This window comes from Python bivittatus, unplaced genomic scaffold (assembly GCF_059951505.1).
Source record: "Python bivittatus isolate LINGU-HERP-01145 unplaced genomic scaffold, Pbiv_v1 ctg000180_np1212, whole genome shotgun sequence".
Classification (NCBI taxonomy): Eukaryota; Metazoa; Chordata; class Lepidosauria; order Squamata; family Pythonidae; genus Python; species Python bivittatus.
Genome location: NW_028277047.1, coordinates 2,319,334 through 2,341,593, shown reverse-complemented (window position 1 = coordinate 2,341,593; position 22,260 = coordinate 2,319,334). Strand labels below are relative to the sequence as shown.

General features: G+C 49.4%; 6 protein-coding genes across 18 annotated transcripts in view; 1 reads left to right on the top strand and 5 right to left on the bottom strand.

Moving 5' to 3' along the window:
- Nucleotides 1–1,522: 1,522 nt before the first annotated feature.
- LOC103055294 (protein S100-A6) lies at nt 1,523–5,052 on the bottom strand. The gene is made up of 3 exons (XM_007429098.3): nt 4,930–5,052; nt 1,944–2,108; nt 1,523–1,758 (listed from the first exon to the last, which is right to left on the bottom strand). The coding sequence occupies exons 2-3, from the start codon at nt 2,079–2,081 to the stop codon at nt 1,624–1,626; spliced, it is 273 nt and encodes a 90-aa protein (XP_007429160.1). The 5' UTR covers nt 2,082–2,108; nt 4,930–5,052; the 3' UTR covers nt 1,523–1,623.
- Nucleotides 3,603–22,260, top strand: part of LOC112540725 (uncharacterized) — a 39,594-nt gene continuing 20,936 nt past the window's right edge. For 5 of the 12 annotated variants that reach the window (XR_015795520.1, XR_015795524.1, XR_015795523.1 and 2 more), the window contains exons 1-4: nt 3,603–4,233; nt 7,395–7,519; nt 13,892–15,074; nt 19,500–19,627. The gene's annotated coding sequence lies outside the window, so the exon portion shown is untranslated. Of the gene's footprint in view, nt 4,234–7,394; nt 7,520–7,557; nt 7,957–13,891; nt 15,075–16,658; nt 18,673–19,499; nt 19,628–22,260 lie in introns of those variants that run through there. The other 7 variants (XR_015795526.1, XR_003084809.2, XR_015795521.1 and 4 more) reach the window with 6 other exon arrangements.
- S100A5 (S100 calcium binding protein A5) lies at nt 5,868–7,383 on the bottom strand. Its single transcript, XM_007429115.3, has 2 exons — nt 6,693–7,383; nt 5,868–6,363 (listed from the first exon to the last, which is right to left on the bottom strand). The coding sequence occupies exons 1-2, from the start codon at nt 6,828–6,830 to the stop codon at nt 6,220–6,222; spliced, it is 282 nt and encodes a 93-aa protein (XP_007429177.1). The 5' UTR covers nt 6,831–7,383; the 3' UTR covers nt 5,868–6,219.
- Nucleotides 8,950–14,201, bottom strand: LOC103054655 (protein S100-A4). Its single transcript, XM_025167230.2, has 3 exons — nt 14,063–14,201; nt 11,550–11,699; nt 8,950–10,724 (listed from the first exon to the last, which is right to left on the bottom strand). The coding sequence occupies exons 2-3, from the start codon at nt 11,688–11,690 to the stop codon at nt 10,560–10,562; spliced, it is 306 nt and encodes a 101-aa protein (XP_025022998.1). The 5' UTR covers nt 11,691–11,699; nt 14,063–14,201; the 3' UTR covers nt 8,950–10,559.
- Nucleotides 14,951–17,566, bottom strand: LOC112540726 (protein S100-A3-like). 2 transcript variants are annotated; one of them, XM_025167228.2, is made up of 3 exons: nt 17,481–17,566; nt 16,155–16,318; nt 14,951–15,112 (listed from the first exon to the last, which is right to left on the bottom strand). In XM_025167228.2, exons 2-3 carry the CDS (start codon nt 16,299–16,301, stop codon nt 14,951–14,953), a joined length of 309 nt encoding a protein of 102 aa, XP_025022996.1. In that variant the 5' UTR covers nt 16,302–16,318; nt 17,481–17,566. The 2 variants fall into 2 exon arrangements, with proteins under 2 accessions (XP_025022996.1, XP_025022997.2); XM_025167229.2 differs by lacking the exon at nt 17,481–17,566 and having other exon boundaries at nt 16,155–16,445.
- Nucleotides 19,982–22,246, bottom strand: LOC103054420 (protein S100-A2-like). The gene is made up of 3 exons (XM_007429094.4): nt 21,953–22,246; nt 20,832–20,980; nt 19,982–20,523 (listed from the first exon to the last, which is right to left on the bottom strand). Exons 2-3 carry the CDS (start codon nt 20,970–20,972, stop codon nt 20,359–20,361), a joined length of 306 nt encoding a protein of 101 aa, XP_007429156.1. The 5' UTR covers nt 20,973–20,980; nt 21,953–22,246; the 3' UTR covers nt 19,982–20,358.

The window sequence follows — 22,260 nt, the reverse complement described above, 5'->3', positions numbered from 1 at the left end:
TCCGATAATCAGATATACTGATAGTAAGGCAGTTGTTACAAGTACACCTCTGGGCAGAATTGTCTTCCAATTTGCAGTCCTATGTACAGACCAGAATGACAAGAACAAGAGTGTGGAGTGTGTGCCGGCCAGCCAACCACTGCCCTTTTTCTTGGCTACTCCATTCCGTCCATCTCGTCTTCACAGCAAATCAGCTTTCGGCCACTCTTGAGGAAGGTCAGTTCTCCCTTTCGAGGTGAAGTGGTAGTATTCCCCACCCCCCAAGATGTCTCCAAATTTGGGGTTCCCTCCTAATGAGCGATGCTAGTTTGAGGATCCCGAGTTGGCTCCATAGAGGCGTGCGATATGCAGGGGTGCCACTGAGCACACAGCAAGCTTGGCTGAGGAGCAGCGACTCAACCTAGGTTCTGCAGGCTTCCCTACGTTTACTTGCCCCTGGTAAGGGCAGGCAGGGTGGTTTCGCTTATAATTTACTTCCCGATAGCGCTCCCCAGCTCTAAAACAGGATTTCCAGCTGTTTCGAAAGAGATCTCCTTGCCCTGGAAGAGGAAGACAGGTGGCGTCTGCCGTAGCACTTCCTTTCCTCAGGGGCAATTTGTCGTACCGTCTCCGTGTGAGAAGAGGGGTTGTGGCATCGCATGAAACCGTGGTTCGCTTGATTGGAGTGATTGAGTCAACTCCGGTTGGAATCACACCACAGGGGAAGCCAGCTATCCTGGCCTGGTCTGTGTGGCCTGCCTAGCCCCCAGCCTGACACATATTAGTCTTGATGGGACTGGCTCTGGTTTTTAGGGAGCGGAGGTGGGTTTCAGAGCTCATTTTATCCATGATCTGGCAAACATTGAAGGAGATCTGCATGGGCGTATCGAGATATGTTTCTTCCAGAGCACCGCCAAACCCACGCCAGATGTATCTCGGCTCTGACCCCAGAAACCCTCAGCTTCACCAAGCTGTGTCCCCCTCCACCGATCCACAGGCATTCTCATTTTGCAAGAGCACAAAACTTCACTTGTGGACAAGGAGGCCGTGGGCGAGAATTGGGAACGGTGGTGCCAGCCTCCGAGAGTGCCTGAAGCACAGCTTTGACCCTGCCAGGTGCCCAGAAACCTTTTTGCCAGCTCGCTGAAACGCTGCTTCTGTGCAAGGGCAGGACGCAAGGCTGGCACCCTGCAACGAAGACAGGTTGAATCTCGAACCCGCTCGCTCAGAGCTGAGTCACCCTCTTAGGATCCGCGTTAGACCAGCGGCCTCCGTTAGCAAACCCCGAGACGGTTTGAACTCCGGAGGGTCTCCTATTTCTCACCACGTTATCGACCTGAACCGCTCGCATCCCGCATTTCTTCCAAAAATTATACAGAAGAAAGCAATTGGGGGGGGGTTGCCTTTCCCATCCTTCCTTTCTTCGCACCAAGGAGATGGCAAGGGCGGGGTGGGGGAAATCGGTTTCCTGGGACTGTTTTGATGCTTTTCTGGAGGAATCGCCCGTTTCCGAAAGAGAAGACAAAAGACAGAAAGCCAGCCAAACTTTGGAAAAACTTTTTTTGTTGTTGTTCTACAGTGGGTACCAACCCATTCTCTGAAGGGGCTGGTTTTATTTCAGCCGCCGCTTCCCATCAGTCCAGCCTACTGGCTCAAAGCTTCATTGTAAATCATGGCCAAGGCACCCAGGAAGGTGACGTATTCTTGAAAGTTGATGACCTGGTCTTTGTTACGGTCCAAGTCCTCCATCAGTCCTTGGATTTCGGCTTCTTTGAGTTTCTAGAGTGGAAACGAGAAGACAAAATAAATGAACGCTGAGGCTTCAAAGGTGGGGAGGGCGTGGAAAACTACGGCCAAGGGGTGGCTTTCGCGAGGGAGGGCAGATGCCAGAAGAGTCGGCGTTGCTCGAGTCAAGTTGCTAGTCCTCATGGCCCTAAAAATACTTCCCCTGTTCTTGCACTTACCGGGCCGATGGTCAGCTCTTTCTGAATCAGTTCCTTCAACTCTTTCTTGCTTAGGGTGTTTTTGTCGCCTTCCTTGCACGAGTATTTGTGGAAAGTGACCACCAGGAGGCCGATTGCTTGATCCAGAGGGCAGGCCATTGTTGGAGATCAAAACCGGAAAAGGATCTGGGGGGGAGGGAAAAAGTCAAATCTATCATCTGTCCTCCATTCAGGTGTCAGCAATGGGCAAAGAAACATCTTTCCCGTTTTTCCTTTTCAACTCTTCCCTGCAGTGAACGACCTTTCGTTCGTTCGTTCTTTAAGGAGGGTTTCGAATTCAGTTCTAGACAATTCTGATTTTTAAAATTTTTTCTTTAAAGATGGGATCGCTTCAAACCATCCCGTCGATTCTAACCTGTCGCCCTAAATGGGGAAAGGAAACTCTTAAGGTTGCCCCATCCCGTTTTAAACGAAGCAGGATCGCTTTGATCCGGCCGCCAGGAAAGACGGGCTGACTTGATCCGTGCCCAAAGCAGGTCCGAGGGGAGATTTTTCTTCCCCAGGGATGGGAGTTGAAGACAAAGGATTCCAGGCCTCGTAATCGGGGTCCGCCCTTCTGCTGGGTCATCCCGAATTTCTTCCTTCCCCCCTCCAGGGGGGAAGCCTGGGCTTCAAAGAGGCCTTTGAAGTGGTTTCAAAGGCTGTGATTTATTTAATGATGATGCGGGTGCGTCAAAGGGTATCGAAGCGAAGGTGCATCTTTCAAACTGGGCTGGGCTCCAGCTCCCCACCCGAAAAAGCTGCCTCCTCTGCCTTTTCCTCCAGTCTAGGGAGCTCTCTCTGTTTTCCCTTGGAGCCCCTTTGGCCAGGAACAGCCTATCTTAAGTCCCCGCCCACCTTCCCTTTCCTCTCTCCTGACAATTCACTTTTCCCACAGTGCCTTCCATGACCCGTTGAGTCCTTGCTCGGCTTCCTCCCCACTGAGCCTTCTGGTGTTTTTCTCCTCCCTGTCAGATCAGCATTTACGGGACTCCCAAAGGCTGTTTAGTTGAACCCCGCTTCATTGGAAGAGCTAACCGGAGAATTCCTGCTTGCCTGATACACACGATCCACCCCTCGTGTAACACCAACAGGAAAGAAGCCGGGTTAGTTTTCTGTAGCGGATTAAAAGGAGATGGTGCTATCTCCTTTTCGCTCGTGCAAAGGGGGAAGCGTCGGGGGGCTAAGGAAGAACCCAATCCTGTTCACCGCATCCTCGATTCTTGCAAGATTGAACAGCTATCTACCGGAACGATTTCACAGCCGAAATGCAAACCGACCAACCAGCATTTGTTGGCGCAAAGCGCAGAGCGTTCTTGGCGCCCTGTTTGTGAGCAAGACGCGTCCCTTTTGGCCTTGCTCGGGGAGATGGGACCCAGGATTTCGGAGGCTTCGAATCCCCTCCCGAAAAGACCCCCCCCCCAGAAAGAAACCCCTGCAAAGATTTCCTGCTCGGCAGATCAATCTGCCAATTGCAAACTTTTCTGCAGGAGGTTCATTAACTGTCGCTTCCCTCTGGAGCACAGAATCTCTTTCCCTGCATATATATATATTTTTTCCTAACCTCCTTTCCCTCTCGCAATCTCACATTTGAGAAGCCCCGGGCCTAATTTAAGCCGCGATTCGCTGGCGACGCCACAAACGGTGCCGTCATGGATGGCGCCGAGCCATCAAACCTGTCTTGCAAACCGTGACGTCTGAATTCACGCGACGTGCTCACCACGCGAACGCTCAGGGCAATGCAGAAACCTGGCTGGTGTTTCTAGTCTCCAAGGGGCACCAGAAAAATAACAGAAAATCCATTTCTCTCTCGGCAATCGCCTCCCCCAGCCTGTGTCGGGTCAGACATGATCAAGGGGAACCATCTGCAGGTTGGGGCCCCTCAAAGGAAATACGGTTTTTCAATGGACCCCCTCGCGGGGAGTTTTCCTCTCTAAGGTTGGCCGGGGACGTTCCTGCTCGTTGCACGGATGCTGAACAAAGGGAGGAAAAATGACACGGAGGAAAAGACGGAGCGCGGCGTCTTCATCCAGAGCTGTTTGAAGTTGGCACCCTTCCTTGGTTCCTCGGCCTCGCTCGGCGGTGCGGCGAGAAGCGTTGGAAGCGAAAGAGAAACAGGACCCCGTGCTATCATTTTTATTTTTATTTTTACCCAAAAGACAAGCCGCAGCCCCTTCTCTCCCCAGATTGTGACTCTCAGTGTGCTACCGGCCTTTTCCACCAGGTGACGCAAGGGAATTTGGCCTTCGTCGTTGGAAAGTTAACTTTGCAGGCAAGCTGTGTGTGTGTGTGCGTGTGTGTGTGCGGGGGGGGGGGTGTAGTGTGGCGGTGGCAACCGCCCCACCCTTTGCGTGCCTTTTATTCCCACCGCCCCCACAAAACGAGTTTGGGGCGCCCTGGCCAGGTCGCTGGGAAGACTGAGTGGGTCTCTGGTCAGGCCCCACCAGGGAGTGGCTTGGGTGGGGCGGACACGGTGGCCCCCTCGCGTCCAGTGGCACAGCCCCAGTGGAAAAACCCCACGCCGGAGATGGGTGGCAAAGCTTCCTGTGGCAAAGGAGGGAGACTTTTCTTCCCTGCAGGAAGAGACCTGATTATTATTCTGATTGATTTAAATTTATTGGCTGCCCAACTCCGGGGGACTCGGCCGCGAGCCTGGCGGTGATGCGCTCTGCATGCGCTCCAGGAACAAGGAGGCAGGAACTGAGGAATGACCCTCCAAGGTCTTGTGCCCCCGAAACCAAATTCATGCCTCATGCCGTTTCTTCCTTTCCTTGGAAAGGTCCCCCTGCCTTGGAAAAAGGGCCCATTCTCGTTTGGCAAATACCTTACCTTTTGAAAGAAACTTTTTCTCTGGGGTGGGGAGGAAGGCCCCCCTCCTCAACGGTCCCCCCCCCCCCATTCTTCCCGAATCTTGGAAGAAGAAAGTAGGAAAATACAGAGCGAGGCAGCGAAGGGAGGAAATACTTACCCCAAATTGGGCGTTTGTTGGATGTCTGGAGAAGGGGAAGTGGTGGACCGGAGGAGGGGGGCAGCCCAGATTTATCAGGAGGGGCAGGGCTTGGCCTGGCCCAACCTGGCCCCAAGAGACATCTGATTGGTGGAAAAGGAGAAGCCACTCCCCCTCCTTTCCATATTTCACATCCCACCTTTATTTGCTGCTATTAAATCTGATGCAGGTTGAAACACCTCCCTACCCCCCTTTTTTTTACGGATGGATGGGGAAAAAGAGCCATCTGAGCGGTTTTTACCCTGAGGGCTAGAAACTTGATCTTTTCCTTTGCCTCTTTTTTTCTCTCCTCCCTCCCCTCTTTCTCAATTTTTCCCCCCCTCTCTCTTTCAATCTTGATTCTCCTCCAGATGCCCATTAAATTAGATTTCCGGTTGGTGGGGGGTTTTCTTTAAGGGGGGGAAGCAATCACATACTGGGCAAATGTTCGTCTTTCTTCTGCTGCCCGGTTTCAGGACAAAGTCATCCAGTAATTATCTGGGTAAGCAGAGAGGTTTGGCACTTTTTTCTTCCTTTCTGCTGACTTGAAAGGCCCGAAGTTGCGCCCTTGGGGGGGGAAGTCACAAAAAGCGTGAAGCTGAAACCTTCCTTCCCTCTCATTGGGGGGAGTTTTTCTCCGGTTTGTGCGAACTAACCTACCTGATTTTTTCGCCTACTCCCCGCTGTGGGCGGCCTGCGAGGAATTGGGTGCAAACGGTGCGTGTGGCCGCCCGATTCCTTCCCCGGCCAGTTTATTTTTATGTACGGCTTCTCCAAACCTACACACACACACAGACCAATTATGCATTGCTGTTGTTTTAAATCCTCTTTAGGCCCAAAAAGTATTTTTAAGTTCCTTGCTGGGGGCCTTCGCTGAATTCGGCATCTGTTCCTACGGATTGCAAGCCAGGGCCTGTCAATCCACGATGCGTTTCTCAATTCCGGCCATGGTGGGCGGAAGAATTCTTCCACCCGCCAGAAATTTTCCAACCTTGCTCCCGAGGTCACGTTTCGCCTTTTCCTTCCCTCAGACCTTGCTTTGTAAAGTCCCTCCCGATACAAATACGAGCCCCACGGTCACGTCTCGGACAACCGACGGACCGGGTTCCCACGGTCGCTCTGCAAACTTTTCCGGGCCACGTCGCTCCGCCACCCTCCAAACGAAATAGGATCCTTGCTATTGCTGGAGAAAGAAGGAAGGTAGACAGATAGATGTATATATATTTATTTAGAGAAGCCTGTTAATGGGGGCTTCCCTTCTCCCCGGGGCCCCTATTTGGCATCCTGCTGGAAGAAATCGTTGTAGGACATGCAGAGGGCCGAGAGAAAGCCCGTGTATTCCTTGAAATCGATTTCGTCGTCGTTATTCTTGTCGAGAGTCTCCATGAGCTTGTCGATCCCTCGGTCCTTCATCTTCTGCAAGAGGGGAAAGGTCTGAGTTCGAGCGTCGCCCAGAGCCGCGATATTCGCCGCTGGATGGCGGCGCGACGGGCGGGTTCGGCCAGCCCAGCCCCACTGGAGCCTGTTAACTCCAATGGGTAGTTTGCTTTGCGGCTTTGGCACCGCTTGGCGCGAGGGGCAGGCTCGGCTTGGGGTTCTAGTCCTCATGATTCTGAGGCCCAGGTGGGCTCAGAACTGATGGGCAGAACTGACCCTCCAGATTTTTTTTCCCTTGCGTTTTTTAAAGTGCCCAGAGGTACCTCCGTCATTCAAGAGGTGAACGCCACCCCCGCAAGCCTGCTTACCTCTCCCAGGGCCAGCTCTTGTTTCACCAGCTCCTTCAGCTCTCGCTTGCTCAGAGTAAACTTGTCCCCTTCTTTCCCCGAGTATTTGTGGAAGGTGTACACCAAGGTGGCCAAGGCCTTCTCCAGTGGCGTCTCCATGGCCGGCGGGCACCCAAGCGGGTCTGGCGCCAGGAGGGAGAGGAGAAACGAGGGTCGGTCGGTGGCAAGGGGTCGGCAGGCGGCCGCGGGCACGCTTTCCCTGGCTCTGATCCCAATCCAATTTTACGCTGGGCGCAGTCGCAGCCCACCCGTCTAATTCCCGGCCTCCGCAACAACCCAGCCTTTCTATTCCGCTTTCTCTGGTTAATTCGCTTTTTAAAAAAATGCCACTCTTGGCCCTGTTTGCCCAATGTAAGCTTTTTCAGTGTCCTTTTTTTCCTGGATGGAAGTTCTTTTTTCCTATAAATGTAACCTCCCTGTTTATGTAATTTTTCCTGGGGGGGATTGGGGGTGCGTTCTTTCCTAGAGGCCCTCTGCCTAAACCCTTTTTGCAGGCTGAGAAACGCCGCGGCAGAGGGACTTTTATTAAAAGGAGAACAAGGTTATACACCGTTTTTTGCAGTTTTTGTAAGAACTGAGGCCTGGACGGGGGAAGAAAGGGGTGCCGGACAAGCCATTATGTCCGCTGTATCTTCAAACTCTTTTTTTAAATTTCTTTTTTAGCAGGATGGACTCAAAGCTTCAGGCCTGGATGTTCGAGCTGAGTAGGCATCGGCTGGGAATTGTGGATACCTGCTAGCACCCAGTTCCCACTGAATTTGCACACCTATAGGAGCAGAGGCCTCCAGGTAAGTAAAATTGTGAATCATTATTAACTTGGGTAAATAGGTGCGAATTTGAAAAAGCCACCGCCTTGCCCAAACATTAAGCCAGCTCAGACTGGTGGAACATTAAATACAGTAATCCACCCTTTTAACCCTGGCCAACTTGGCGGTGGGTTTACACTTCCCACTTAGCAACGGGTGTGGCTTTCAGCGATGAAAAGATCCATGCAAGAATTTAATCAATAAGGGTAGGTTGGCATTACGATCCACTGAATATTTATTACGTGGGTTCGGAGTGCAGACTCTTATCTCCAAGAGTCCTAGAGCGCGAACTGAAGAGGAAAATGGGTGCTTGATTAGCTCTGCCGGAAGGACTGATTGCAGTAAAAAGTTGAATTTAAAAAAAACCCTCGTCTTTCTGGTTCCAAGATGCTTTCCGTCCCAGAGTCGCCGGGAGTTGGGTAAAATTTAATATAACATTTCATACATTATTATTCATTATGCTGATGGTGACTAACCCGGCATCACTGGGAGAGCCTACAAGCAGGAGGCAAAGGCAGAACCCTTTCCCTGCAGCTTGTTCTCCAGGACCCAGGATTCTGAGTTAGACTGCTCCTAGATCTGGAGGCTTAGCGGACAGCTGCTAGGGAAAGGCAGGCAGGGAGAAACCTCTGCCAAAAAGCAAATGCATTGAAATTACAGCAAGGCGAGCATTCTGGCCACTTCACTGGGGGCTGGACCACAATTTGGCCTGAAGCTCTGTGGCACCCAACGACGGGAAGCCAAACATTTTAAAATCGACATTAGATAAAGGCAACTCACCGAAGAAGAACACGGACGATGGGCTTGGGAGGCAAAGCAGGGAATTGGGTGTGGTGTGTAATTATCTTCTTATACACGGTGTGGGGGGTCTCTAGAGACTGAGGCTAGCAGAAAGGAACATGGGAAATTCTGCCTGCCCTAAGGGACCCATCGCTTCGCCCTTTTCCTCCCTACGTTCACATTTGTTTGATCTCGGATCAAAACTCCCCAGTTTTGGAGCTGCCTAATGCCCGTCCGAAATACAGACCTCCCTGGCAGGCGAATCATTTCCAAAATTTTCCCAGGCACATTCTTTGCCTCCCTCCGTTTTTAACATGCGTTTCCTCTCCTGATGTTTTAAAGGCTTTTTTCTTTTTCTTTTAACACCATTTTTATGGGAAGTTTTAAGGGCAATAATAAGAACTAAGACCAGCTAAAATAGAACGGAGAGAACAGACAGGAAAGGAAGAAGGAAGGAGGGAGGGAGGGAGGGAAGGAAGGAAGGAAGGAAGGAAGGAAGGAAGGAAGGAAGGAAGGAAGGAAGGAAGGAAGGAAGGAAGGAAGGAAGGAAGGAAGGGAGGGTCTGATAAAAAAGTAGAAGGAAGTAGGAAAAAAAGATAAAGATTTTTTTTGCATATAATTTTTATTGAAAGTTTCAGAAGCAATAATAAGAGTGAATACAAACTAAAATAGAAGAGAGAGAGAGAGAGAGAGAGAGAGAAAGAAAGAAAGAAAGAAAGAAAGAAAGAAAGAAAGAAAGAAAGAAAGAAAGAAAGAAAGCTAAAAGTGTGATAAGAGAAAAAGTAGAAGGAAGTAGAAAAAAGATGTAAAGAAGAAATAATAATAATAATAATAATAATAATAATAATAATAGTAATAATAATAGACTTTCAGAGATTTGCATTGGTTTAGTGGCTGGCAGAAATCTAACCAGTCCCGTTTTCCCCTTCTTTGTTCATTTTTTTTAAAGCCGAAGAAAGGCATTGTTTTGCCAGGGGAAAGGGAGAGGTCGGAATATAGAGTGTGATCTTAGTATCTAGGGACGGTCAAGAGTGGAATTTTTAAAAAAGAAAAAGAGAGACCGTGCCATTCCCAGGACTAGCACCATCTCTGCTTCGATTCCTCTGGGCAGAACCAACAGGATGCAGGAGGCAGGTGGGGAGGCTGTTGCTAAGCAACGAAGGAAGCCAGGGACCAAGGAGGTGATGCAAAGATGCTGGTGCACCGAGTTTGTGCTGGGAGGGAAAAGAAATGAAAAGTTCTCGTTTCTTCCAGAGTGAGCCTGCCAGCTTCTTGGCTTTCAAGTGGGGAGATGGGGCTGTGGTCTTGCATGTCAAATCAAAGGTGACTTCATGTAGGGTATAAAAATGCAGCGAGGGTGATCGGGCAGGGTGGTGGAGATGGGAAGAGACCGAGGGAGAGATTGGTCCAATCGCGCGTGGGCCTGTCCAGCACCAGAGATGAGAGAGGGTTAAACCTGGTTGGCTTGCCCCACTAAGTGTGGCGTGCTTAGGCTTGGCGAAGGAAGAAACGTTTGCTCCAAAACGCAAGCCACAGTTGGCAAACCAGGATGGGTTTGTAGGGCCGGCTGTTCTAAGTTCATATAAGCATTATTATGGCCTAGGAGTTGGGGCTCATTTGCAAAAAATATGTATATATATTTCCAGCTCTCAGGCTGGGAATGGCAATTCTGCCTCCCTTTCCAGATCTGGGGGCGCCTTTGGGTTAAGATTAAGGGGGTTGCCCCAGTTTTATGAAATCACTGCTCATTGAAGTTTAATGGATTTGCCTAGAGTTTGGGGGCACTTTGAAAATGAAACCCCAGCGATCGATCGCACTGTGGAAAGTTTTCCTAATCTGGGATCCTCCCAATGTCCTGAACTCCGATGTCCATTGTTCCCAGCTCATTAGGACACAAGTAGATCCAAAAGGCTTTTTTGAAAGCAAACTTTATTTTGTTGGGGGGGAAGCAATTGCTATTCTCCTTGCTGTAGAGACCCCCGATTCAGAAGCTATGCACCAGCAAGGCAATAGGGCAGTGTTTCTCAACCTTGGCAACTTTAAGATGGGTGGACTTCAACTCCCAGAATTCCCCAGCCAGCATGGCTGGCTGGGGAATTCTGGGAGTTGAAGTCCACGCATCTTAAAGTTGCTAAGTTTGAGAAGCACTGCTATAGGGGGAAAAGCAGATGAGAACTCACACGCCTGTGAACTCTGCCCGCCTTTTTGCACACTGGCCCACTCTTTAGTTCCACGCCCCACTTCATTTCTGTCGTGGCGCCTTGTCCGGGAACCCGTGAAAGAAATCGTTGCACGCCATGGCCATGCAGGCGAGGAACGTGGCGTATTCTTGGAAATCCACCTGGTTATCCTTGTTGCTGTCCAGGTTGCTCATGATCTTTTGGAACGCCGATTCGTCCTTTTTCTTCTGCGGGAGAGAAACGGAGCTTTTTGAGTTTGGGAAGCCAGAGAGGATGCCCCCCCCCCCCGGCTTCATTCTTGCGGCTGTTCTGTAGTTGAGGGTGGCGGGGTGAGTTTTAGATGGTGGCTTGTTTGGGAGAGCCCAAAGCAGGGTTTGGACATGTGGCTCTTGGTTTAGGAAACCTCGTCATCTTCCAAATCGCGCTCTTTGGAGCGCCTGCTCTCAGAATTTGGTGTCAATTAATTCGGTGCCCCATCTGGATGTTGGGAGGTGGGGTGGCAGGAAGACAAACCAGGGTTTAGCTGATTAAGCCAGGGTTATGGGGCCGGTTTCCAAGACCAGCTTGGGACGTGCGTGCGTGTGTGTGTGAAGTGCACAATGCAACTGTTGTTTCTCCTTTGAGCATTTCCTTCCCCTCTAATTTGTTGGCAAAATCATGTCTCTGCGGGCATTAGATGTACCTCCTTGTTTTGGCTCTGCGGCCTCCGAAAAGCCCTGAATGGATCCAACCAAATGGGTTGTAACTCCCCGCCACGGGAACTAGCCCTTATTCTAACTTTATTTGATTTATATCCTGCTTTTCATGCAGGAGCTCAAGGCAAGGAACAGGGGTCAGCTGCTCGCGGCTCTTTGCCCGCAGACCGCCCTTGGCCCAATTCCCCAAAGTTCCCTGCAAGCGGCTGATTCGGCTGCTCTGGTCTGTTTCTCTCTTGGCAAGAGAAGGGAAAAGAGGAGAGAAAGAGGGGCGGAAAGAGGCGATGGGACGAGAAAAACGCCCCATCTTTGGGTTAAATAAACTTTGCGGGGTAATTCATTCACTGAGGGACTTACGCTGATGAATCCGGGCAGCTCCTGCGTCAGCAGCTCCTTCAGTTCTGTGTGGTTGAGTTTGAAGTGATCTCCCTCCTTCTGGGAATATTTGTGGAAAGTGAGGACCATTGTGTCTAAAGCTTTTTCCAGGGGTGTGGCCATTTTCGGATGCTGTTGAAAGAGGATGGACCAGGGGAATCAGACAGAAGCGGTGGAATTAAACTTCTCGTGCCAATGAGGTCCTAGCACAGTGTTTCTCCAGCTTGGCCACTTTAAGATGGGTGGACTTCAACTCCCAAATTCCCCAGCCAGTGTGCTTTAAGATGAGTGGACTTCAACTCCCAAATTCCCAACCAGCGTGCTTTAAGATGGGGAATTCTGGGAGTTGAAGTCCACCCATCTTAAAGTTGACAAGCTTGAGAAACACCCCTCTAGCAAGTGGAAGGGACTACTTGTAGGTAGGAAAAACAGCCACACTCCAATTCAAGAGGAAAATTCCTAGGAACGCCAACTTTGGCAGACCCTTTTAAATTAAAAAAAAAAAAAAATTAAAGTAAATTCACCCTCTAACGTTTGGAAGGATGGGAGGTTCCAGCTGGGAGGGGGGTTCGTGGCATGTGATTGGGGGGGGGCTTTTTCCAATCCCCCACTTTTATTTCCAAGAATATTTCCTTTCCCCAAAAGAGAGCAATAAAAGGGGAAGAAAAAAGAGAAAGTGGCGGTTGGGGGGGGAATCCACCCATCAGAGCAAAACATTCATGCGTCGTTGCTCCTCCAGCGTCTTTGGTGCTTCTACGGCTTGACTTTAGTAGGCTTCAAATAGGTCAGGAAAGAAGAAAGTGTAATTGCACACCCGCAGGAGTGTGCGTTCGTGTGTGTGTGTGGTTTTTGTGGCTGGGATGTATCTTATTTTTTGGGGGGGGGTGGAAGCGCATCCTTTTATAGCCCCTAAGCTAGTTTTCACTTCCTCCTCCTCCTCGACCGTTCACCTTTTTCTGGGCCGCCCCAGCCGGGAGCCACTAGAAAAGGGGGAAGAAATATCATAGCAGAAGAGAGGAAAGGATGAATCATTCGGATGCCAGCCTGGCGGTTCTGGGGCGGCATTTGGGGGCAAAGGAAGAGAAGGCAGAACTTTAAAAGCTTAAAAGCTAAGTCGGGGGGGTGTTTCTAGAAAGCGGTGGCCGAAAAGCTAAGACGGTTGGAGCGCAGAAGATAAATTTGGGGTCGCTGTTGCTCACGTTAGGGTTCAAATCCCGTTTTCCTCCTCCCCGGGAGTGATTGAATATCAAATGCTCGGGGGTTTGTGGTCTGCTAGTCCCTGACGGCAGGAAAGCACTTTGCACATGCACAGAGGCGGCTTTTACAGAGCAACCTGCCAGCCGCTGCAACTGATGGGGGTGCGTGTATTTGCCCAGCGTTGCGGAAATGCATTGCATATAGGGTGGTTCTGCATCTTTTATTCATTTCTGGCTTCCTTTATTGCAACTAGATAAAGAAATCCTTGAGTTAAGCCGGCATGGAGACAATGAGGCAGTTTTCTGGGACTTTTTTTTTTCTTCTTCCTTTTGAAATGTTTTTCTGTTCTGCTTCGAGCCTGAGATTTCCTCTTGGTGCCCCATCCGAACCCTGACCTGCTTAGATTCCGAGCTGGGAAAAAATCAGCCAGCCACAGGAAATCCCCCTATGTGCAGAATGCTGTTTTGGAGAGAGGAAAGTCCACCCCGCTTCCCCCGAAAAAGCCTTATTTTTAGCTGCTGAGGATCAGAGCATGTGCAGAGCGCTTTTATTTTTGGTCATTTTGCTCTGTGCCAATGCTGTAGAAAGGATGGGAGATGGGAGAGGACCGACACTGGTACTTTTAGCATCTTTCTCTACTAGCGATAAACTGCCTTGACGGTCAGCTCGTGGCTGGCAGCTAGAAAGGTGGGGTGGGGATCCACTAATAAATAAAATAATAGGTAAATAAAATCAAATTAAGACATAGCTGCTGTTTGCCAGAGGAGGGTCAGAGAGTAACAGTGAGACCATTTTTGGCAGCAGGATTTATCTACAGTGGGTAGAAAGACAAGAATGAACTCTTCCTCCCTCTTTCTCTCTCTCTCTCTTCCTCTTCCTTCTTTTCCTGTCCCCTTTCTTTCCTTTCTCCCTTCCCTTCCCTTCCCTCCCTCCCTCCCTCCCTTCCCCTTCCCCCCTTCCCCTTCCCCTTCCCCTCCCCTCCTCTCCTCTCCTCTCCTCTCCTCTCCTCTCCTCTCCTCTCCTCTCCTCTCCTCTCCTCTCCCTTCCCTTCCCTTCCCTTCCCTTCCCTTCCCTTCCCTTCCCTAAATAATCTAAACTGCCTGTTGATCTTTCTGGCCTCCCGGAAGCCCCTGAGCGAGACAAAATAATTGCCAAGTTTCCCCGCGAAGGGGGAACAAACCTGCCACTCACTCCCACATTTAAGTCTATTCCTTAAAGGAGCCCTTTTGGGGTTGGGGCGGATCCTTTGCCTGGACAAAGCCGGGAACCATCTGGCATGAAAAAACATCACCACTCACCAGAGCGAGCCCGACCGGAAACTGATGCTGGAGGCGAGCGGGCAGACTAAAGAGACCCTGGGAATCCAAGCATTATTTGAATCCTTGGCTAAGCTGGCCTTTTATTTAGGATATCCGGGGTACACCCACCGCTCTCGAAAGAGACCAATAGGGATTCGAGCGGTTTTGGCAGACTTTGGGTGGTGTCACGCTGGAAGGACTGCTTCCCCCTTCTCCCCCTAAATTCCTCTGCCAATTTTTTCCAGTTGTTTGGCACAGAAGGGGCTGGAAAAGGCCGGGGCTCAGAAGCTACAGAAGCAGCAGGAATGAGAGAGAGAGAGAGAGAGAGAGAGAGGAGGCCAAATCCCTCTGCTGATGGGTGGATCAAAATCAAATAAATAAGTAGAGCAATCCATAAACCGTATAAAGCTGGGGGGTGCATGAGCCCCCGAAAGAGAAGGAGGCAGGCGTCGTCAAGGGGGCTTGCCACTGGGGAAAAAAAAAACAGGAAAAGCTCTCCCGGTGCCCTGCCTCCTGTTCCACTTGCAGTGGACGGAAATTCAGAAATAGTGCAAAGTTGGGGAGCAATAAAATCAAAAGCCCTTGAATTGGATTTATGAACTACACGAATGCTGGTCACGAGACAAGTTTTATTAACCTCAGGGAGAGACCCGTGGTGCTTTTAAGGGTTCCTACAAGCAGGATCTGGGGATGGCGAGACACGGGATGCATCCATGCACCTTCCAGGTTGGCTAAGGGAGGCCGGATCTCTAGGTCCACCCATCTGTTTCTTCCTTTGTTAGGGCTTCCATCCTTCCCCCGTCTCCATCCTGAGCACCCCCCGACCAAGCCCGTCCATCTTTTCTCGGCGCTGACCCCTTTATAGCGGTCCCGTTTGCAAGAATCGCGCTACACGCGGGGTTGGACCACAGGGGCATCTCGGAAGTACAAGTGGAAAAAGGTGAAGGCCGCCGCGACGAAGCGGATGTACTCTTCGAAGTTGACCTCGCCGTCTTGATCCGTATCCAGCAGGGTGAGCATCTCTTCGAAAGCCCTGCCTTTGATTTGCAGCTAGGATATAAGAGAACAAAGGGGGGGAGTTTGAGAAGAAAAGCAACGATAAAAACCATCGGGATTTGCGCAGCCCGCTAAATCAGAGCCAAATGGGGTTGGGAGCTTGGCGGCCTTTTGGGAGTACCTGGCCGCCGTTCAGGGAGGTTGAGGGAACGAATCACGTTAAACCAGAAGGTTTTTTTTGTTTCTTTGCTTGCTTGTTTATGCAAACCTGGTTTATGGTGTATTAATTTGGGATTAGAGAGACGTTGCAAACCTCGCTGCTGAGTTTCGCACAACCAGCCCTCATGGTTTCCCTTGTTAAAATCAGAACCAAACGGTTGTATTTGAGCTGCTTCAGGACTGGGGTTCAGAGCACCTCTGGTTTATAGAGAACTATCAGTTTCAAAGCATCTTCTTTTAAAGGACAAGAGTACATTTTTTCCCCAATCTTTAATTCCATACTAGCTTCAGAATTGTTTTGCTGTGCCTACGAAAGCTTGCACAAAAATTCATATAAGTGGTCGTGCCTGTTTTTCCTAACGTTGAGCTCTTTTAATCAGTATTTCTAGAATTTGCAAGCAAGGTATAACCTTGGGACGGTAGTCTTGATGAATATAGGCCAGTGCGGACTCTTTTTCCTATCATCCTTTCTCCTTCTTTCCTCAGAGAACCAGGTTGCAAATGTTAGGAGAAGTACAGGTAGTCCTCGTTTAGTGACTGCCTCATTTAGGAACCGTTCACAGTTATGACGGTGATGAAAAAGTAACTTTACAACCAGCCCTCACATTTAGGATCTTCACGGGTCTGTAAAGCAAAGGAAAGCTGAAGTCAGATAATAAGCACAGTCACGGTTTTGCTTCGCTTAACAACCGAGTTGCCGGTCCCAGTTGTGGTCACTCAATGAGGACTCCCTGTACCCATCCACGAGGGATGTGTTAGGTTTTGTGCATTGGTGTCGAAATGCCAAATGAGAAATTAGGATGCTCTGAAAGACCAACTAGCTGAATTTCTCCTTCTGTTGACCTCAGAGGACATTGGGAACGGATGGGACGTGTACCGTTTGCAGGCTCGGAAGTTCGTTCTGCAGGAGGCTCCGTAACTCGGCTTTGCTCAGTGTGTTTCGGTCACCTTCCTTCCGGCAGTAGCGTTGAAACGTGCAAACCACCTCCCCCAGGGCCTGCTCCAAAGTCCGCAGTTGCTCCATCACGGATCCAAGTGGTCCTGCAGAAACCAGAAAATATATCGTCGTCCTCCAACCTGACATTCCCCAGCCTTTCTCCTAAGTCTCCTGACTGTGCTTATTATCTGACTTCAGCTTTCCTTTGCTTTACAGACCCGTGAAGATCCTAAATGCAAGGGCTGGTTGTAAAGTTACTTTTTCATCACCGTCATAACTGTGAACGGTTCCTAAATGAGGCAGTGACTAAACGAGGACTACCTCCTAAGTCCCACGTTCAGGTGGCCATCCAACCCATAGATTCTACTGTGGCCCAAAGTACCTTTCTTGGAAATGGTGGAACTAGAGGTGGGGAGTCTACTAAATTTAATTCTGTTCCATTAGGACTCGTTCGAGTGGATGACGTTCCTTCCTCTGCGGGCGTTGTGTTAGCTCGACTGACTGATCGATCCAATTGATACGCTGCCCGTCTCACTGTATAAGTGACTCTAGGCGGCTTACAAAAAAGAAAGCTATAAAAATCTTTTAAAAAAATATCAAAGTTAAAAAACAGGAGAGAGCTTATACTCGTTCCAAGGACTCCCCATTAAATCCAAACAAGCTCCAACAGATCCGAAAACCCGCCTAATAAACCCAACCCCAGGGAAATCCCGCTTTAAGAACAGAAGGGATACGTTAACCTTTAAGGGTTAACCTTCAAGGCACCGTGAGATTTCTTTTCAAGGATTAATCCCTCGCGATAAAAATCAGAACGCTGCCTTTTCTGCGAATCTTTCAGAGGCATTTTTACGTTTTTACTTTTGATGGCACTGACTTTCGAAGACCCTTTCAGAAAATCTCTCCCAGAACCGTGCACCAAGAAGAACCTCGATTTATTTTATTTTGCAGTTTTCATTCCCAGTTTTGTTCCAACCCACCCCATTCTAGGGAGAACCAAACGCTTTGGAAACAGGAATTGTCCCACATGCTGTTGTACGGGGCGCTGAGTTGTGATTCACCGAAAACTACACAACGCTCACTTCCCCCCCCTTTTTTTTTTAGCTTTAAAGCGCCCCTATTTATTTTGGATTCTTTTCGCTCCCTCTCCGAAACAAAACTGGCACACCTGATGTACGGCAGCCATCAATAGGAACGATTTCTCCCTGCCCACCCCCTTTTTTGGGGGAAAAAAAATCTATTTCTCTCTCTATATTTATATAAACATACCAGCCGGGATCACCCACTTTAAGGATGTTCACAACGGTGAATTCATTAGGAAAGTTGGAAAGCCAGTGGGACAGATTTCAACCGGCTGCTTCCGGCAGCTCGCTCGAGGAGCCCACCTGTTCATTGAGTGTGTACGAGCAGGTTCTGCAAATGTGCAGGATGATCGGTTCCACCCATCCTTTTCAACACACCCCGTCCAGATCCACACCCAACGTTTGTCTTGCACTCTGAAAATGCTGGGCCGACTGTAGGACATTCCTCCCGTTGGGAATCCCAACTCAAAAGGTGCGGGTGGAGTTCCCCAGTCTTTGGACACAAGACCCAAAGGTTCATGCCTGGTTTGGGGACCACCCTGGTGCAAAAGGTGGCTTTCGCATCGAAGGAGGACGCGGAATGGGATTTGGGGATGAGAAATGGGATTTCTGCGGGGGGTGGTTTAGCAAACGTTAAGGCTCAACTGTCGACTTTCGGATTCATCCTTCTGGGGTGTGCTCGGCTTTTAAAAAGACTCGTTTCCAAGTTCCAAAGCAACCCACGACGTGGTAGAAACTGTTGGCTCCGGACTGCAAATCCCATCATTTGGCAGGGGAGAACGGGCAGGGTAGTTGAGCTCCCTGGAAGACGCCAGGTTGGGGAAGACGGGCACAAGCCGACACGCTTATTGCGCGGTCTGCAGATACAACCTTCTGCGTCTTGCCCCTCTAAGTACGGGTTGGTCTTCAAGATGCCTCCAGACCACGGTGGAGGTCACCCCCGTTTTAGGTTTTGGCTGCAACCCCCTGCAGGTAAATACGTACAGGGCTGCGGTCTTAAAATTAATATGTATGTAGTCTTCAGATTGGGCGTTTTCCAGGTTCTAACCAAAAACCTGGGAATCATCGTGTTATGTCAGACGTTTCAAGCAAGGTGTTTGTTTGTTTTTTGACAAAGTGATAAGTTTGGGAAACTTAAAACTCCCAAAAACTAACAAGAACTACTACTACTACTCCATTATCATCATCTTCATCCTTTTCTTCTCCTGCATCATCTCCCCCTCCTCCTCCTCCTCCTCTTCCTCTTCTCTTTCTCTTCCCCCTCTGCCACCACCATCTTCTTCATCCTCCTCCTCCTCCTCCTCCTCCAACATCATCATCATCTTCTTCTCTTCCTCCTCCTCCTCCATCTTCTTCGTCCTCCTCCTCCTCCTCCTCCTCCTCCATTATCATTATCTTCTTCTTCTTCTTCTTCTTCTTCTTCTTCTTCTTCTTCTTCTTCTTCTTCTTCTTCTTCTTCTTCTTCTTCTTCTTCTTCTTCTTCTTCTTCCCCTTCCCCTTCCCCTTCCCCTTCCCCTTCCCCTTCCCCTTCCCCTTCCCCTTCCCCTTCCCCTTCCCCTTCCCTTCCCCTTCCCTTCCCCTTCCCCTTCCCCTTCCCCTTCCCCTTCCCCTTCCCCTCCTCCTCCTCCTCCTCCTCCTCCTCCTCATTATTGTTATTCCTCTTCTTACTGTGTTGGGGTAAGTTTTTCCAAGAGAAAGAAACACACAATTGGATTTCAAGGACTTCAATTTCATTTCAAGGACTTCAATTTCATTCAATTTCTATTGGATTTCAAGGATTTCAAGTTTATAATTGGGCAGATTCCCCCCCCCCCCATGTTTAGCAACTCAGGGATTCCCAAGCAAAGGTGGTTCAGACAGCCACTCTAACTGACATGCAGATAGAAATCTGTAGTTCCTGTTTCTAAATATGATGGAAACAAGGCTGGTTCCTCTGGAGGGATGGAAAGGGGCTGGGCGGTTTTTATGAGAAAACAAGAGGATTAAAAAAAGGAAAAATACAGCATCCGTACTTGAGTGGGAGAAGTTATGGAAAATGTGAGCAAGGATTGTATTTCTCATCTCTCTTTTTTTTTTTCATACTTTTTCTTAAGAGAGAAATTGCACACTGATTTCCCTGTGGGCGTTGTGGTCAGCCTTTCGGGTGGGAGAGGATTTTAATGGAAGTTTTTAACCGGCAGTATTTTATTTTTGTTTTGTTTTTAAGGCCCCATTTCCTCCATCACAAACACATTTTCCAAACTGGCGTACTGAGAACTCATTCTGGAGAAGATCAGTGGAGAAAATTAAGTTTCAAGCCTGAAGTGGCTGATTCCTGATCTGGGGGAAGGACAGGTAAACATCAACCATCTTATTTGGGGTGAAGAAACACCTAGCTTTTCACTTTTAAATTTGCACATTTGCTCCAAAAAGGTTTGTGTCCTTGATCTATCTAACTGAGGATAACACTCAATTAGTTTCAACGTTTCTACCTGGAAACGTTGAATCTGAGAAATTCTTGCATGAAGGACAGTGCTGTTCTCTTGGCTAACCTTCCTCTGAAAACAAAGTTTCTAGTCCTCATGATTCCATATAAGGGCTGATGTATGCGAGAAGCTGCCTGCCAGCAAATCAGACCTTTGGGGCCATTAGTATAGACCCTGGGATTTTTCAGGACTGCAAGTCTTTCCCAACCACACCTGGAAATTCTTGGATTTAAAGTTGGGATCCTTGACATACATAGCCTGCCCTTGCTCTACAATCATGATCCTCTCCCCGCAAGGGCTACGTAGAACCTCCATGTCCAGGAGCAGTCTGTTGCTGAGCGCTGTACAAATCTACTTTTCGGGATCCTATGGTAGGGAAGGACGCAACACGCACGGAGAACATGAAATTGGAAGCGATGGAGACTGTAGGCCTGAAGCTCCCTTGCTGCTTCAGAACCACTCGCCAAAAATCTGTAGGCTGTGATCGACAAGGGATGTGCGTTTGAAAAATCTTTATTTGCTCATGGGGAGAGACCTCCTGTGGGTCTTCACGGGACGCGTAACACCCCAGATCCCCCCGGCCCACCCCAAGCATCAACCTCATCTCTTTCGATTGCTCTCGTCGGCACATTCCTGGAAGAATTCGTAGCACAGAGATGCGGTCAGTGCCAAGAAAACGGCGTACTCTTGGAAGTCCAACTCCTCGTCTCCGTTGTCATCGAGTTTCTTCATCAAGAGCTCAAAGCCGCGCTCGTCGATCTTCCCCTGCGAGAAGAAGAGGACAGAAGCAATGTTGAAGTCAAGTTTGGCATCGTTTTGCCAGGAGAGAGCCTGTCTGGATGCTGGGCCCTGCTGTGATCTGAAGGGAGGTGAGCACGAGCGACAGTCACCGCTCGAAGAGGTTGGACGTCCAAATCGAGCTTCGAATACCTGACGCAAGCGAGCCAAGGCGTTCACTCTAAAAACTTACTTAGGCATCTCCTGAAGTGGGTGGAGCCCTACAGTGCGAGGCATAAAATCCTTCCTGATCTTGGATGTTTTCCCCAGAAAAACAGAATTTCATAGACCCTCACCTTGACAAAGTTGGGCATCTCCTCGCGAAGCAATTCCTTCATCTCCTTTTTGTTGAGTTTGTATCTGTCACCCTCCTTCGCGGAATATTTGTAAAAAGTTTCCACCATCCGTCCTAACGCTTCTTCCAGGGGAGTGTCCATCTTGGGCCCTGGGGGTGGGGGAGAAGCAGAAGAAGTTGAGATTTAGGACCCAGCTTTATGGCCAGCAGAAATCACCCCAGACCTTGGGTCTTAATGAAGACTTCGGGCCTTAAAATCTCTGATGCTCAACCATCTTTCTGAGTCTAATACAAAGTGCGCTTCCAAACTGTCACGAAGCATCTCGTGTTACGTTATGGCCACATGTCCTACTTTAGACAGAGCATCTGAGCCCCACCTTCTCGGTTTGAAGGGTTTCCAGATTAAGTTTGGTTTAAAAAGTTTGGGAGAAGTTCCCCCAACTGCCCATCAGCTGTTCACAGCATTTCGCAGCAGCTGTGAGCTGATCCCCCCCCCAACCAAGCTGTAGAAATGCAAAAAATTACAGCAAATGTTTACAAGGGCTGACTCAGTCCGTGCCTCTTGAAGAAGACCACGCTTGCACGCTGACGTTGACCCTTTGCAACGCACGTGCGAGAGAGCTCACGATTCGATTTTCTAAAGAGAAAGATCTGGGCCTGAAAGCACGCATCAAAGAGGAGCGTGTTCAAAAGCGCGAAGGAATCCGCTGGCCCAGGTGAATTACAGGAGGAAAAGTGAACAACCTGAGATAGACGCCGGCTTTTTAGGGTGAGTTGCTCTGGGCCAAGCTCGGAAAATGATACCAAAGGTGCTTCTTATTGGGAAAATGAGAAACGGGGCGAAACCCAGTTGAAACAAAACGCATTGATTAGGCATGCTGTATTTGGAATTTCAAATGTGACGGGAGTGTGTCCAGACAGCGCACAGCAGCACGGGCAAATTCTCTGCAGGGACCCCTTCCTTCTTAACTCCTTCCAAAGTCCTGCAGGATTGGGGATCGACCAAGATGCCTCAAATAAATCTTGGCCTCTTGGCACCAGATCAAGCACCTGCTCTTTCCCCTTACAAACAAATCTAGGGAACCAGTCATTGCAGGAAAGGGAGGACAGAAAATCACTTACCGAGTTGAGATAAAGAGACAAAAAATGCAGGGATAAAGATAAGAATTCAGGCAGCTTTGGCTTCTGGGTCTCAGGACGCCTCCCGATCTTTTCTCGCACCTTTGCAATCTCTCTTCCCTCCCAGCCGGTTCTGTGTTCAAGCCTCACCCACGTTGCGCTCCTCTCCCCAAAGCAGTTTGCCGTGAGATCTTGGGTGCAATGAGAGGAGCTTGAACCAGTGGCCCCCCAGCAGCCTGCAGGGCTGAGCGAATTTGGGATTCTCATTCTGATTCTGAGAAGAAGAAGAGGAAGTTGTGCTTGTGGCTTTT

What these genes read in the sequence shown, in the direction of transcription:
- LOC103054655 (XM_025167230.2), bottom strand. Translation starts at nt 11,690, where the DNA reads ATGGCCACACCCCTGGAAAAAGCTTTAGACACAATGGTCCTCACTTTC. An exon ending in AGCTGCCCGGATTCATCAGC is followed by an intron (nt 10,725 to 11,549) that starts GTAAGTCCCTCA and finishes TCTCTCCCGCAG; the next exon opens with AAGAAAAAGGACGAATCGGC.
- S100A5 (XM_007429115.3), bottom strand. Translation starts at nt 6,830, where the DNA reads ATGGAGACGCCACTGGAGAAGGCCTTGGCCACCTTGGTGTACACCTTC. An exon ending in AAGAGCTGGCCCTGGGAGAG is followed by an intron (nt 6,364 to 6,692) that starts GTAAGCAGGCTT and finishes CCCCTCTTGCAG; the next exon opens with AAGATGAAGGACCGAGGGAT.
- LOC103055294 (XM_007429098.3), bottom strand. Translation starts at nt 2,081, where the DNA reads ATGGCCTGCCCTCTGGATCAAGCAATCGGCCTCCTGGTGGTCACTTTC. An exon ending in AAGAGCTGACCATCGGCCCG is followed by an intron (nt 1,759 to 1,943) that starts GTAAGTGCAAGA and finishes TTTCCACTCTAG; the next exon opens with AAACTCAAAGAAGCCGAAAT.
- LOC103054420 (XM_007429094.4), bottom strand. Translation starts at nt 20,972, where the DNA reads ATGGACACTCCCCTGGAAGAAGCGTTAGGACGGATGGTGGAAACTTTT. An exon ending in AGATGCCCAACTTTGTCAAG is followed by an intron (nt 20,524 to 20,831) that starts GTGAGGGTCTAT and finishes TTCTTCTCGCAG; the next exon opens with GGGAAGATCGACGAGCGCGG.
- LOC112540726 (XM_025167229.2), bottom strand. Translation starts at nt 16,361, where the DNA reads ATGTCAGGTTGGAGGACGACGATATATTTTCTGGTTTCTGCAGGACCA. An exon ending in AACTTCCGAGCCTGCAAACG is followed by an intron (nt 15,113 to 16,154) that starts GTACACGTCCCA and finishes CTTATATCCTAG; the next exon opens with CTGCAAATCAAAGGCAGGGC.